Source organism: Bison bison, unplaced genomic scaffold (assembly GCF_000754665.1).
Source record: "Bison bison bison isolate TAMUID 2011002044 unplaced genomic scaffold, Bison_UMD1.0 scf7180017864291, whole genome shotgun sequence".
NCBI lineage: Eukaryota > Metazoa > Chordata > Mammalia > Artiodactyla > Bovidae > Bison > Bison bison.
Window position 1 is genome coordinate 9,674,777 of NW_011494863.1, and position 12,668 is coordinate 9,687,444.

At 40.4% G+C, this 12,668-nt stretch overlaps 2 protein-coding genes across 2 annotated transcripts in view; one reads left to right on the forward strand and one right to left on the reverse strand.

Annotated features, from left to right (window-relative positions):
• Positions 1-12,114, reverse strand: part of LOC104996285 (sperm-associated acrosin inhibitor-like) — a 94,443-nt gene extending 82,329 nt beyond the window's left edge. Inside the window, exon 1 of the mRNA XM_010850488.1 lies at positions 12,059-12,114. The gene's annotated coding sequence lies outside the window, so the exon portion shown is untranslated. The remainder of the gene's footprint in view (positions 1-12,058) is intronic.
• Positions 1,479-5,524, forward strand: SPINK7 (serine peptidase inhibitor, Kazal type 7 (putative)). The gene is made up of 4 exons (XM_010850487.1): positions 1,479-1,539; positions 2,904-2,929; positions 3,704-3,828; positions 5,282-5,524. Exons 1-4 carry the CDS (start codon positions 1,479-1,481, stop codon positions 5,325-5,327), a joined length of 258 nt encoding a protein of 85 aa, XP_010848789.1. The 3' UTR covers positions 5,328-5,524.
• Positions 12,115-12,668: the final 554 nt, after the last annotated feature.

A 12,668-nucleotide genomic window follows, 5' to 3' on the forward strand; every position in this document is an offset into this window, starting at 1 on the left:
TTGTAGGTCTTCATAGAACCTTTCAACTTCAGCTTCTTCAGCATTACTGGTTGGGGCATAGACTTGGATTACTGTGATATTGAATGGTTTGCGTTGGAAATGAACAGAGATCATTCTGTCGTTTTTGAGATTGCATCCAAGTACTGCATTATGGACTCTTTTGTTGACTATGATGGCTACTCCATTTCTTCTGAGGGATTCCTGTCTGCAGTAGTAGATATAATGGTCATCTGAGTTAATTTCACCCATTCCAGTCCATTTGAGTTCGCTGATTCCTAGAATGTTGACATTCACTTTTGCCATCTCCTGTTTGACCACTTCCAATTTGCCTTCATTCATGGACCTGACATTCCAGGTTCCTATGTAGTATTGCTCTTTACAGCATCAGACCTTGCTTCTATCACCAGTCACATCCACAGCTGGGTATTGTTTTTGCTTTGGCTCCATCCCTTCATTCTTTCTGGAGTTATTTCTCCAGTGATCTCCAGTAGCATATTGGGCACCTACTGACTTGGGGAGTTCCTCTTTCAGTATCCTATCATTTTGCCTTTGCATACTGTTCATGGGGTTCTCAAGGCAAAAAAACTGAAGTGGTTTGCCATTCCCTTCTCCAGCGGACCACATTCTGTCAGAAAACGTCAATGCCTTTCTCCAAGCCTCAAAAGGGCTAAGGTCACTATTTCTTTCACTATTATTTTTCTTTGATTCATGGACTTTTTGCCTCGAAAGTAAAACAACATTTTCCCAGGAGCCAAAATATAAACCTAAGTGTAACCTGTTGATTACTAGGTCAGGAAGATCCCCTGCAGAAGGGACAGGCTACCCACTCCAGTATTCTTGGGCTTCCTTGGTGGCTCAAATGGTAAAGATTCCACCTGCAATGCAGGAGACCTGGGTTTGATCCCCAGGTTGGGAAGATCCCCTGTAGGAGAGCATGGCAACCCACTCCAGTATTCTTGCCTGGTGAATCCCCATGGACAGAGGAGCCTGGCGTGCTACAGCCCATGGGGTTGCAAAGAGTTGGACATGACTGAGCAACACAGCACAAGTATAAAGTGTAATCTGACTGATCTGAGTGTAATAGTCTCTATTTTGGTGAAATACAGAAAGTTTGATACTTTCATTTATTCTATAACTGTGTCAAGTAGCCTATACTTAATCTCTTCTACTCTGAATTTTAGAATTTAAAGGAATAACATTCCCCACCCCTAGAGCAGGCAGAAAAATACTTCTCACCTTGAATAATCAATTTGTTGATCAAACAGGAAGTAGCAATTAAGTGGCAAGGACTGTAACACCACCCAGGGTGTGACATTGTGCTTTGAGAGCCTCTCAGAGCCAACCCTGACTTTGCATGACCTCACAGGAAAGGCGGAGAAATCAAACATTGCCTTATAAACATGACCCTTTCCTAGAGTATGGCTGATGCAGTTGTTGTGACCATCCTGAGTAACCTCTGCATCACAGCAGTCTCCATCATGAAGACCACTGGGGGTCTCCTTCTGCTCTGTGTAGTGGCCCATCTCTGCTCTTGCTCAGGTGAGTTAAGGGTAGATAGTGCCCTTAATAGCCATAAGCTTGTTCTCTGACATAGCCCCTCCTAGGATATGAACATCTCAGAGAAATGTCTGGTCATGTAGATTTAAAGGATACTAGTTTGTAATAGCGGAGAAGGCAATGGCAAGCCACTCCAGTACTCTTGCCTAGAAAATCCCATGGATGGAGGAGCCTGGTGGGCTGCAGTCCATGGGGTGGCTACGAGTCAGTCGCGACTGAGCGACTTCACTTTCACTTTTCACTTTCACACAATGGAGAAGGCAATGGCAACCCACTCCAGTGTTCTTGCCTGGAGAATCCCAAGGATGGCAGAGCCTGGTGGGCTGCTGTCTATGGGGTCGCACAGAGTCGGACATGACTGAAGCGATTTAGCAGCAGCAGCAGCAGCAGCAGTTTGTAATAGAAACAGCCCTGGCCTGGAAAGGGAGAATCTTAAGTCCCACTTGGAGTTGAAGGGTTTGAATCTAGAACATTCCCTTTCAAGGATTTTTATTTCCATTCATGGGACCAAAACCAAAAACACACACTCATTACTTTTTTCATAAGTCTACCATCTTATTGTGTGTGTTAGTCGCTTAGTCATATCTGACTCTTTGTGACCCTGTGGACTGTATCCCACCACATTCCTCTGACCATGTAATTCTCCAGGCAAGAATACTGGAGTGGGTTGCCATTCCCTTCTTCAGGGGATCTTCACAACCCAGGGATTGAACCTGAGTCTCCTGCATTGCAGGCAGATTCTTTATCATGTGAGCCACTGGGGAAGCCCATTTTATTAGGACCTGGAAACTGCCAGTGTTATGAGATACTACTTCTCATCACAAAGATGCAGAAAAACTTGAATCTCTCTCCAAATTAATCCAGGAAAATAGGAAAAAAAATTATCCAAAACCCAGGAATCAACAATTAAACTTTTATATAGTGAAAAATTACTTAAATAAAATTATAATACCTTAGAGACATTCTACTACTTTTCTTCATATCAATTAGGAGGGGGAGACTATCAAAGATGGTGCTTCAGGCTCTTAGAAATAGTGAGTGCAATACTTTTATTGCTATCTGATTTAAAACATTATCAGAGACACAATGAGCTCCAGAAAACATCCCGTGGTATATAAAGGGAGGAAATTTGGATAATTCTCTTACTTGAACCAAGGATTACCTAACACAGTGGCCATCTGGCTTCTTCAGAATACAGTTGGGTTTTGTGAAGGGACAGGGTAGGTGCTGAAACTAATTACCAGAGGAACCACAGAGTCTTATTCGACAGACTGACTTTACATTAATTAATGAGACCTCACAACTCTGCTTTATTTTTAACATTTCCAACTGAATCTCTCTTTCAGAAGCTGCTAGCCTGCCTTTGAAAACAGTGAGTATACTGAACCACAATTTAATTTGTTTAATTTCCTACTTAGTTTAATTTTATATTTACTGTATTTACTCAACAAACACTTGAGAAATACATATGAAAGGTTAATTCAGTATGCCTGTGGTGGGGTGAGTGGACAGGTGAAAGGCAAGGCAGCTGTAGGTAAGTTGCCTCTACTTTTCAGAAGGCAGCTGTAGAAATGTGATATACATATAAGCAAATAATCTAAGTGTAAAGAAAATGTTCCAGAATTTAAAAAAAGAGAGAGGGTACTTCTAGCTGAGAAGCTGGTGATGTCTCCATGGAAAAGGCAACATGTGAGAGGCAAAAGACAGTTACCTTGGTTAACAGCACAGATTCTGGATTCAAATCCCAGCCCTACCACTAGCTAGCTTTTATATTATACAAATTCCCTCTTTTTTTAAGCCCAGATCTCTCTCATCTATAAATAGGGGTAACAGTAGAACCTATCCACTTCAGTTTTCTGAAGATTAAACAAACAAACAAAAAATCCATGTAAGATTTAAGTTTAATGCCTGGCAAGGAAATACGCAGGAGCTGTTAACTGTGTGTACTAGTAGTAATAGAAGTGATACTGGTGGTACTAGCTTTTGTCAGTGTGGTCACAATATTATCAATAGAAGTAGCACACCAGTTTCAGAGTATAAGAGCTGGAACTTCCGGATTGTACTGTGCTTCCTGTCAGATAGAGGCCAAGGTAGCCTAGCTTAAGGACGAGGAGAACAGCAGGACATTCTCTTGCGTATGTTGCAGGTGAACTGCAGCATTTACAAGAAGTACCCAGTGGTGGCCATCCCCTGCCCCATCACATACCTGCCTGTTTGTGGTTCTGACTACATCACCTATGGGAATGAATGCCACTTGTGTATTGAGAATTTGTGAGTATCTCATGGGAAGGAAAAAAAGCTAGGGCACCGTCCTTCACTGCAATCTTCTCCTCTTTCCACTAGAATGCTCAGCTCTCTAAAAACTGTACTTACGCACCAAGAGCGTCTGGGAGAGAGAAAACTTGCTGCCTCACAGTCGGATTAAGGATGAGCCACCTGCTCTGCCAGCTTGGACTGGTCCCTCCATGACAGAGCCTTTAATTCCCATCTGTCAGCTGAAAGTCTAACAAGACCAGAAGCCTTCAAATTACTGTCTCTGGAGCCCAGAGGTTCTGTAGAGGGAAGTTAGGAGTCACCCAAGAGGTTACAGAGTTCATTTGGGGAGGTCTCCAATTCGAACCAGCTTTGGACTCTTTTAAGTAGTGGAGCTCCACATAATTTCTTATTGGAAGAAATGTTTCTGAATCCCACACTAAAAAATAATTGAAAACTACTATCCTATCATGTAGAATAGAAGCCTCTTATCCTACTTCTAAGAGACTTAATGGCCAATAGATTATTCTTAGATAAACTGTGACCAGAAGGTCTTTATCCTCCTCAATTTCCTGGTGGCTGTAAATATCCGTAGCCTGAGGCAGTAGGGAGGATAAGGCTACCACAAAGATTTTTTTCTTCGATCTGAAATAAGGAATACAATAAAGTCCAAGCTGTCAGGACTTGGGCTAGAATCCTCATGGACATGCTTTAACTATTTTGTTTGGCTTACTCAATGTTTTGGAAGGCAATATAATCAGGCAGAAGACACTTCTTTCGTGCAAAATAGGCAACTCAGGAGTGGTAACAACCAGTTCCCTTTGCTCACTGTTAACTCTCTTTTAGACCCCTGGGTTTTGGCCACTTAGCTCTTGTGTTTTTCTGTTTTTTTTTCTTTTTTTTTTTCCCATCTTTGTGATTATCTTAACAAGTTAAAATATCACATTAGGGCCTGAGCCCAGAATGATATGTCTACACACTGATTCCTACTCAGGGGCTTTTATTTCACAGAAGGGAAGATTCTCTAATGTGCACAGACACTGGGCCCTCAACCTAGAAAACAGCTTGCATCCAAGGACACTGAAGAGGACGCGTGGTGGACGTTCCCCTTACTAGTGCAGGGCCCAGCCTCACCACGGGCCCTGCGGACCAGGAAAGCCCGAGGGGCCGGCCACCCCAACTTCCCTTGTCAGAGGTTCTCCTTCTTTGCTGGTTTAAGACACTGGGTGATTAGTCTGGGCTCTAGGATCGGTAGAGGGAGCAGGTGGGATGAAAATATCACTGGACTAGGGACATTCTGCTACTCGCTCTGTCAGAAACTGCCTGTAGCAAGGACACTCCTTTTTAAGGACTCATTTTCCTCATGTGTAAAATTAGGCTACGGCTGCAATCTCTGTAGTTCCTTTCAGCTCTAAGATAATGTAAATTTTCCTCCTGTGTTAATGATCCTCTTAATTGTGTCTTCCCATAGGAAGAGTTATGGAAAAGTTCAGTTTCTTCATGAAGGAGTATGTTAACTTCCCTACAGACGTGGATACAGAGCAAGGATATCATCATTGCCATCATCATCATTCCTGGTTCCAGGAGGGGGGAACTGGTAGGGAGGGGGCAGAGACAGACCCAGAGTCATCTTTGTTGGGTGGGGAAAGTTGTGCTCTCCTTCAGACTTCTGTCTCACTGACTGACAAATACATGTCAAAATAAACTAAAAAGTACAACGAAATTGTAACAGCTCATTGTTGAGTTCTAAGCATCAAAATAATTACACTTATTAAAAACTTTGCAGAACTACTATCTACCTAGTAACTTCAATAGATCAAAAGATAAAAACCTACTTTAAATGGAACATAAGGAGCAAAATATGTGCAATGCCTACTGTGGTTGTTCAGTCACTGAGTCAAGTCTGAATCTTTGTGTCCCCATGGACTACACCCCACCAGTCATCTCTGCCCATGGGGTTCCCCAGGCGAGAATACTGGAGTGGGCTGCCATTTCCTTCTCCAGGAGATCTTCCCAGACCAGGGATCAACCTCACATCTCTTGCACTGGCAGGTGGGTTCTTTACCACTAAGCCACCAAGGAAGCCCTTTGTAATGCCTATAGCACAGTCATAAATATTTTCAGGAATGACATGGCTTCACAACTACAAATTTATTTCATAAACACATTTTATAGCAAAAATTATCAAAATAAACCACTGAACTCTCTGACATAGCTTAAACAATCTAACTTATTCCTAAGGTTTTTAAAAAGTATATGTTTAAAATAAATTGACAAAAATTTTTAATTTGCAATAGGGACCCTATTTGGGCAATTAATTTCCTAACTGTTCTAATGAAACTCTAATTCCTAATTGAGTCTTCTTTACTTGACATACCAGTCTGTTTTAACAAGGATGCTGTGTGATTCTACTCAGGGAGGAAGGCACAGTTGCAAATCCTACTTCAAATTTAACACAGCTATGAACCATCTTTATCATTTTAATTATCAATCTAATTGTGCCACAAACATCAGCTATTCCATATTAATAAATCCTGACCCATGATTTTAGATTCTCAATCCCCTAATTCTAATGTTAAATGCCTAATTTATCCATAATCCTAGATAGTTCATAGTGCTTAATTCAAATCTAATATTTCTCAGTCTTTGATCTTCGTGACACACCTTCTCAACCAAATTGTAAACATGAAGAACCAGTGTCTAAATGCACAAAAGAGAAGAAACCCTGGTCCAGAAATGCTGAGTAGTGAATAAAAACAAAACCTCATCGTTTCTCCTTTCTTTTCATTTCCCTTTTCCTCTCTCTCAAATAGTTTTCCTTTTCTCTATACTATTTTTTTCTTTTTCTATATAGTCCTTCCCTGTTATCTCTTATTGCAAACTTTTCCTAACTTTTCCTTAAATTCATTACCTTTTCCTCACTTTCTATAGTTTCTATAAGCATCTTTTATTTATTCAAAGCCTTCCAGCCTCCATATCTCAAGGTCTGACTGTACATCCCTTTGTAGCAGTGCTTATCGTCAGATAAGCACATATGCCCGTATAAACACTTGGGGAAATTTTAAGTTATTAGACATTTGTCTCAAAATGAAGAGACCTGGGGACTCACTTCCAAAATGTCTACCACGTATATTATTCTACAGTCAAATCCTTATCTAGGCTTATAGCCTAATTGATAGCTTACACCTCAACATTTAAAAATAAATTCTAATTTCATATAAACCCAAAATTCACCTTACATCTAAATCCCAATTTTTACCTTTCACAACTGCTCTATAGCATAAGGCTTAACCACTCCCTTCAAAGGCCAACTCTTTATTCTATCATTTAAATCAAAATTCAAAACAAATCTTTAACATTAATCTTCATGCAATTCATTTCATATAAATGAATCTGAGAACCAACACCGAACTCAGTCCTAAACTTTAAAACCTGTAATCCTAATGTTTTGCTGTCTCTGGGTCTTATTTCTATTCATCGATTGAACTGAAATGCCTATGTTTATATGCATGTTGCACTCTGCGTATGTGTGATTACGTCATGGGAAACTACAATCTCACTGTATGCTAGTAACTACATAGGTGTATGTTCACATGTGACTCTCTTTATAGATGACCAGGTCATGACTGGTGGCCCCAGTAACCTGACCTTAAGAACTGTGTTTGAAAGTCAATATGTACAAAAATATAGTGAGTTAACTCATTTTCAGTTAATAAACATGTAGATTGTTTCATTTAGTATCTTATTGTTGACTATTTACACTATGACAAATCAGTTCCTGTTGTTGGTTTCCCCAAGTAATGAAAGGCTAAAACTGAATTAAAGTAAAAAGCTAAACCACAAACTAACAGAAAAAATAAAACATGGCTAAGGAATTTATAACACTTGTTATAAATGTTTTGTCATAATCATTTATAACAAAATAATTTTTCAGCCTAAACTGTTGTTTTGATCCAGTTGCTTTGAGTTAAATGATTTCAAACCAGTTCTGTGCCTCTGTGACAAGCTGCTTCTATTGAGGCTTAATTGAGTTTGCCCAATGGCACCCCACTCCAGTACTCTTGCCTGGAAAATCCCATAGACAGAGGAGCTTCGTGGGATGTAGTCCAAGGGGTCACTACTAGTCGGACATGACTGAGTGACTTCACTTTCACTTTTCACTTTCATGCATTGGAGAAGGAAATGGCAACCCACTCCAGTGTTCTTGCCTGAAGAATCCCAGGGATGGGGGAGTCTGGTGGGCTGCTGTCTATGGGATAGCACAGAGTTGGACACAACTGAAGCAACTTAGCAGCAGCAGCAACTCACTGCATGTCTCAGTCTGGATCTCCTTCTGGTTATTAGTTTGTGGCTATAAAGCTGACAATAGTATCCTTCCTAACAATCTTATTTGTTTCCTACCATGTCTACAAGCAGTCTCACAGAGTTGCCTGAGAGGTGGGGCAAGCAAATGGGTTCTTCATGTTCCACAGTTATTCTGCCTGTACCAGTGAAGACACGATGCACTTAACTTCCTTAAGCCAATGACCTGGACCTCTTTGTTCTTTGGAAACTTTGTGGAAGAATGGATCAGTCTTGCCCCCATACTTGGGGCTCTGGATTATCTCTGGTTCAGGAAAGCCAGACATCCAATCATAAATGTAAACGTCAAATCAGTTCAGTTCAGTCACTCAGTCGTGCCCGACTCTGTGACCCCATGAACCGCAGCACGCCAGGCCTCCCTGTCCATCACCAACTGCCAGAGTCTACCCAAACCCATGTCCATTGAGTTGGTGATGCCATCCAACCATCTCATCCTCTGTCATCCCCTTCCCCTCCTGCCCTCAATCCCTCCCAGCATCAGGGTCTTTTAAAATGAGTCAGCTCTTGCATCAGGGGGCCAAAGTATTGCAGTTTCAGCTTTAGCATCAGTCCTTCCAATGAACACCCAGGACTGATCTACTTTAGGATGAACTGGTTGGATCTCCTTGCAGTCCAAGGGACTCTCAAGAGTCTTCTCCAACACCACAGTTCAAAAGGATCAATTCTTTGGCGCTCAGCTTTCTTTATAGTCCAACTCTCACATCCATACATGACCAGTGGAAAAACCACAGCCTTGCCTAGATGAAACTTTGCGGACAAAGTAATGTCTCTGCTTTTTAATATGCTGTCTAGGTTGGTCATAACTTTCCCTCCAAGGAGTAAGCGTCTTTTAATTTCATGGCTGCAATCACCATCTACAGTGATTTTGCAGCCCCCCAAAATAAACTTTGTCACTGTTTCCATTGTTTCCCCATCTATTTGCCATGAAGTGATGGGACCAGATACCATGATCTTAGTTTTCTGAATGTTGAACTTTAAACCAACTTTTTCACTCTCCTCTTTCACGTTCATCAAGAGGCTCTTTAGTTCCTCTTCACTTTCTGCCATAAGGGTGGTGTCATCTGCATATCTGAGGTTCTTGATATTTCTCCCGGCAATCTTGATTCCAGCTTGTGCTTCCTCCAGCCCAGCATTTCTCATGATGTAATCTGCATATAAGTTAAGTAAGCAGGGTGACAATATACAGCCTTGACATACTGCTTTTCCTATTTTAAATTTATTTAAAAAATTTTCAATTTCCAAGTTTAGGCCTTGGCAAAGACATGATTTTATTTAGTTTTACTCGCTTCTCTGTACTTGTCAACATTTGCGTCACTGAGGTCTTTATCATCCTCATCATCACTGTCTTCATTATAAAACTCCACCAAGCAACTCAGGAGAACACAAGGAAACTTTAAACAGAAGACTGTGTGTTTACCCCAACGTGAACTTTTACCAGGTGTGTAGCTGTGGGTAGGTACTCCAGGTGTGCAGTATCTTTTCCTTTACTGTTTAACATATACTGTGAGAATCAGATGAGATATGCATGTGAACATGTTTTGTAAATTATAAAGTCTTATAGAAGTGAAAATGGATGATTATAATGTGTATCCCCATTCTTCTCCATCACTTACAAAGGCATAAAAATATATACTACATTCTTTTGGAATACGCTTGCCATGTTAGATACTCATGACCAGTAAATGCTCATGTATTTTTCTTGGTTTGAGAAATGGTAACATTTCTGTTCATTAGAAATTGATACTAGGAAGAGAAAAGGAGAATGTGTAGTTTAAACATGTAAGACTGCACACATTTACTTATATAGTTTGCCCCATTTGAACATGGCCTCACTTAAAACAATAGCATGAGCAAAACCGCAATAAAAATGATATTTGCATAATCTCAAGGAATATCACTACAAAATATTTATTAATTTTTAAACTAAAAAGAGTAACTTAATAGTGGATAACCTGGAAGTTATTACCAGCTTACTCAAGTGATTAAAGTTAGCATTGTTAGTGATGAGGCAAATCAACATCATGTATGTGCACATCAGGGGTGGGTCCCAGTGTCCAGCACCTGGGAAGGAGTACTCAGAGGTCCCTTTCTAGGCAGAAGCACTCAAGTTCCACCCAACTAATACCACATTTTGGAGCCAGATCTAGGGTGAAGAGATCCTGGGGGAGCTCTAAACAAAGGCATGCCAGGTCCCAAGAAGAAGCAAAACCATCTTCATTCCTGGAGCTACAATGCCGAGCAGTAGTCTGGGACAAACACAATGGAGAAAGGGACACAAACTTTGGTTGCATCTGGACAGAACCACAAATGCAGTCCATAAGTTCACTTTGACCACGTGGGCCTCACTCGCTTCAGTGTTCACCTCCTTAGCGACAGAACACACAAAGGCAACAGATCCTTAGTGAACCTGACCCTCAGGGCTTCTACTCTAAAAACTGGGGAGGAGCTATCACCATCAACAGGGCTGTGACAGCCATGGAGCAAAGAGGAGACCCCTTCCATTATCCAGTTCAGGTTCTGGTTACTGTACCATCACACCTTTTATAAAGGAGATAAAAACCAGCACATGCTGAGGAAAGAAGGGGGTGGCATCCATACCAAAACAGCCCTGGCACTGAAAACACCGGACTCACACAGTCTACACAGGGATAGTCCCACATTAAAACATCCCTTGAAGACCACAGTAGATAACTGTTTCCCATAAACTCAAGGAGACAACGAACGTTAAGTAACATGAAAAAGTAGAGAAACTATTTCCAATTAAAAGAATAGAGAAATCCCTTGAAAGAACAAATGGTTAAACAGACCTCTCAAGTCTACCAGACCCCAAGTTCAAAAAGGAGGTAGTAAAAATGATGAAAAAATAAGAAAGATTATCAATAACAATGCAGATCAGTGTAACAAGGAACTAGAAACTATAAAGGAACCAATCATAATTACACAAGTCAGTTGCAAAGATAAAAACCAAAATAAAAGGAATGAATATCAGACTAACATAGAAGAATAAATAAGTGATCTGGAAGACAGAATAATGGAAATACTTCATCAGAGCACCAGACAGAAAAACAAATAAAAAGAAAATAAAAGCAACATATGAGATGTATGGGATAATATAAAGGTGTGTGAACCTATGTAAAATTAAGATTCCAGAAGAAGGAGAAGAGAGTATCAAAAATATATTTGGAGAAATTATGGTTGAAAACTTTCCAAACCTAAAAGAAAACAGATATCCAGGTACAAGAATCAGAGGGTTCCAAACAAGATGAACAGACCCACACCAAAACATAATTGAAGTGGGAAAACTTAGAGAGATAATTCTAAAGGCACCAAGAGGAAAACAAAGAGTAAGTTACAAGGGAAGCTTCATAAGGTTATCAGCTGATTTCTCTGCAGAAAATGTGTAGGCCAGAAGGGAGAGGTATGACCAATTGAAGTGCTGAAAGGGAAAAATCTGTAACCTAGAATACTCTATTCAGTAAAATTATCATTTATAACAAAAGAGAGATAAAAAATTTCTTAGAGAAGCAAAAACTAAAAGAATACAACAGTACTAAACCTAACAGCAAGTATTTAAAGGTCTTCTCTAAATGGAGAAGAAACAAAAAATTATAGGAAAGGAAAAAATACAACAGGAGAGGCAAATATATGAAAGGATTGAAGATTATTACATAAGCCAGTAGATTAGGAAACCATCAAAAATTTTATAAAAGCAATTTTAAATTATAAAACTATAATCAATAGCAAAAGGATAAACAAGAACATGTAAAATAGAACATCAAAATCGTAATGTGAAGATGGGAGAAAAAAATGCAGATCTTTTAGAATGTGTCTGAACCTATATGACTATCAAGCTAAAACAAGCAGATATAGTTATGAGTTAACATACTTGAAAACCAGGGTACTGTTAGCCGCTCACTCGTTAGTCGCTCAGTCTGACTCTTTGTGACCTCATGGAATGTAGCCCTAGGCTACTCTATACACAGGATTTCTCAGGCAAGAATACTGGAGTGGGTTGCCAGAAGCTAAGTAAACAGGGTGACAAAATACAGCCTTGATGTACTCTTTTCCTGATTTGGAACCAGTGCATTATTCCATGTCCAGTTCTAACTGTTGTTTCTTGACCTGCATACAGATTTCTCAGGAGGCAGGTAAGGTGGTCTGGTATTCCCATCTCTTTAAATTTTTCAGAGTTTGTTGTTATCCATACAGTCAAAGGCCTTGGTATAGTCAATAAAGCGGAAGTAGATGCTGAAACTCCAATACTTTAGCCACCTCGTGCGAAGAGTTGACTCATTGGAAAAGACTCTTTTGCTGGGAGGGATTGGGGGCAGGAGGAGAAGGGGACGACAGAGGATGAGATGGTTGGATGGCATCACCGACTCAATGGACATGAGTTTGTGTGAACTCCAGGATTTGGTGATGGACAGGGAGGCCTGGCGTGCTGCAATTCATGGGGCCACAAAGAGTCGGACACACCTGAGTGACTGAACTGAGCG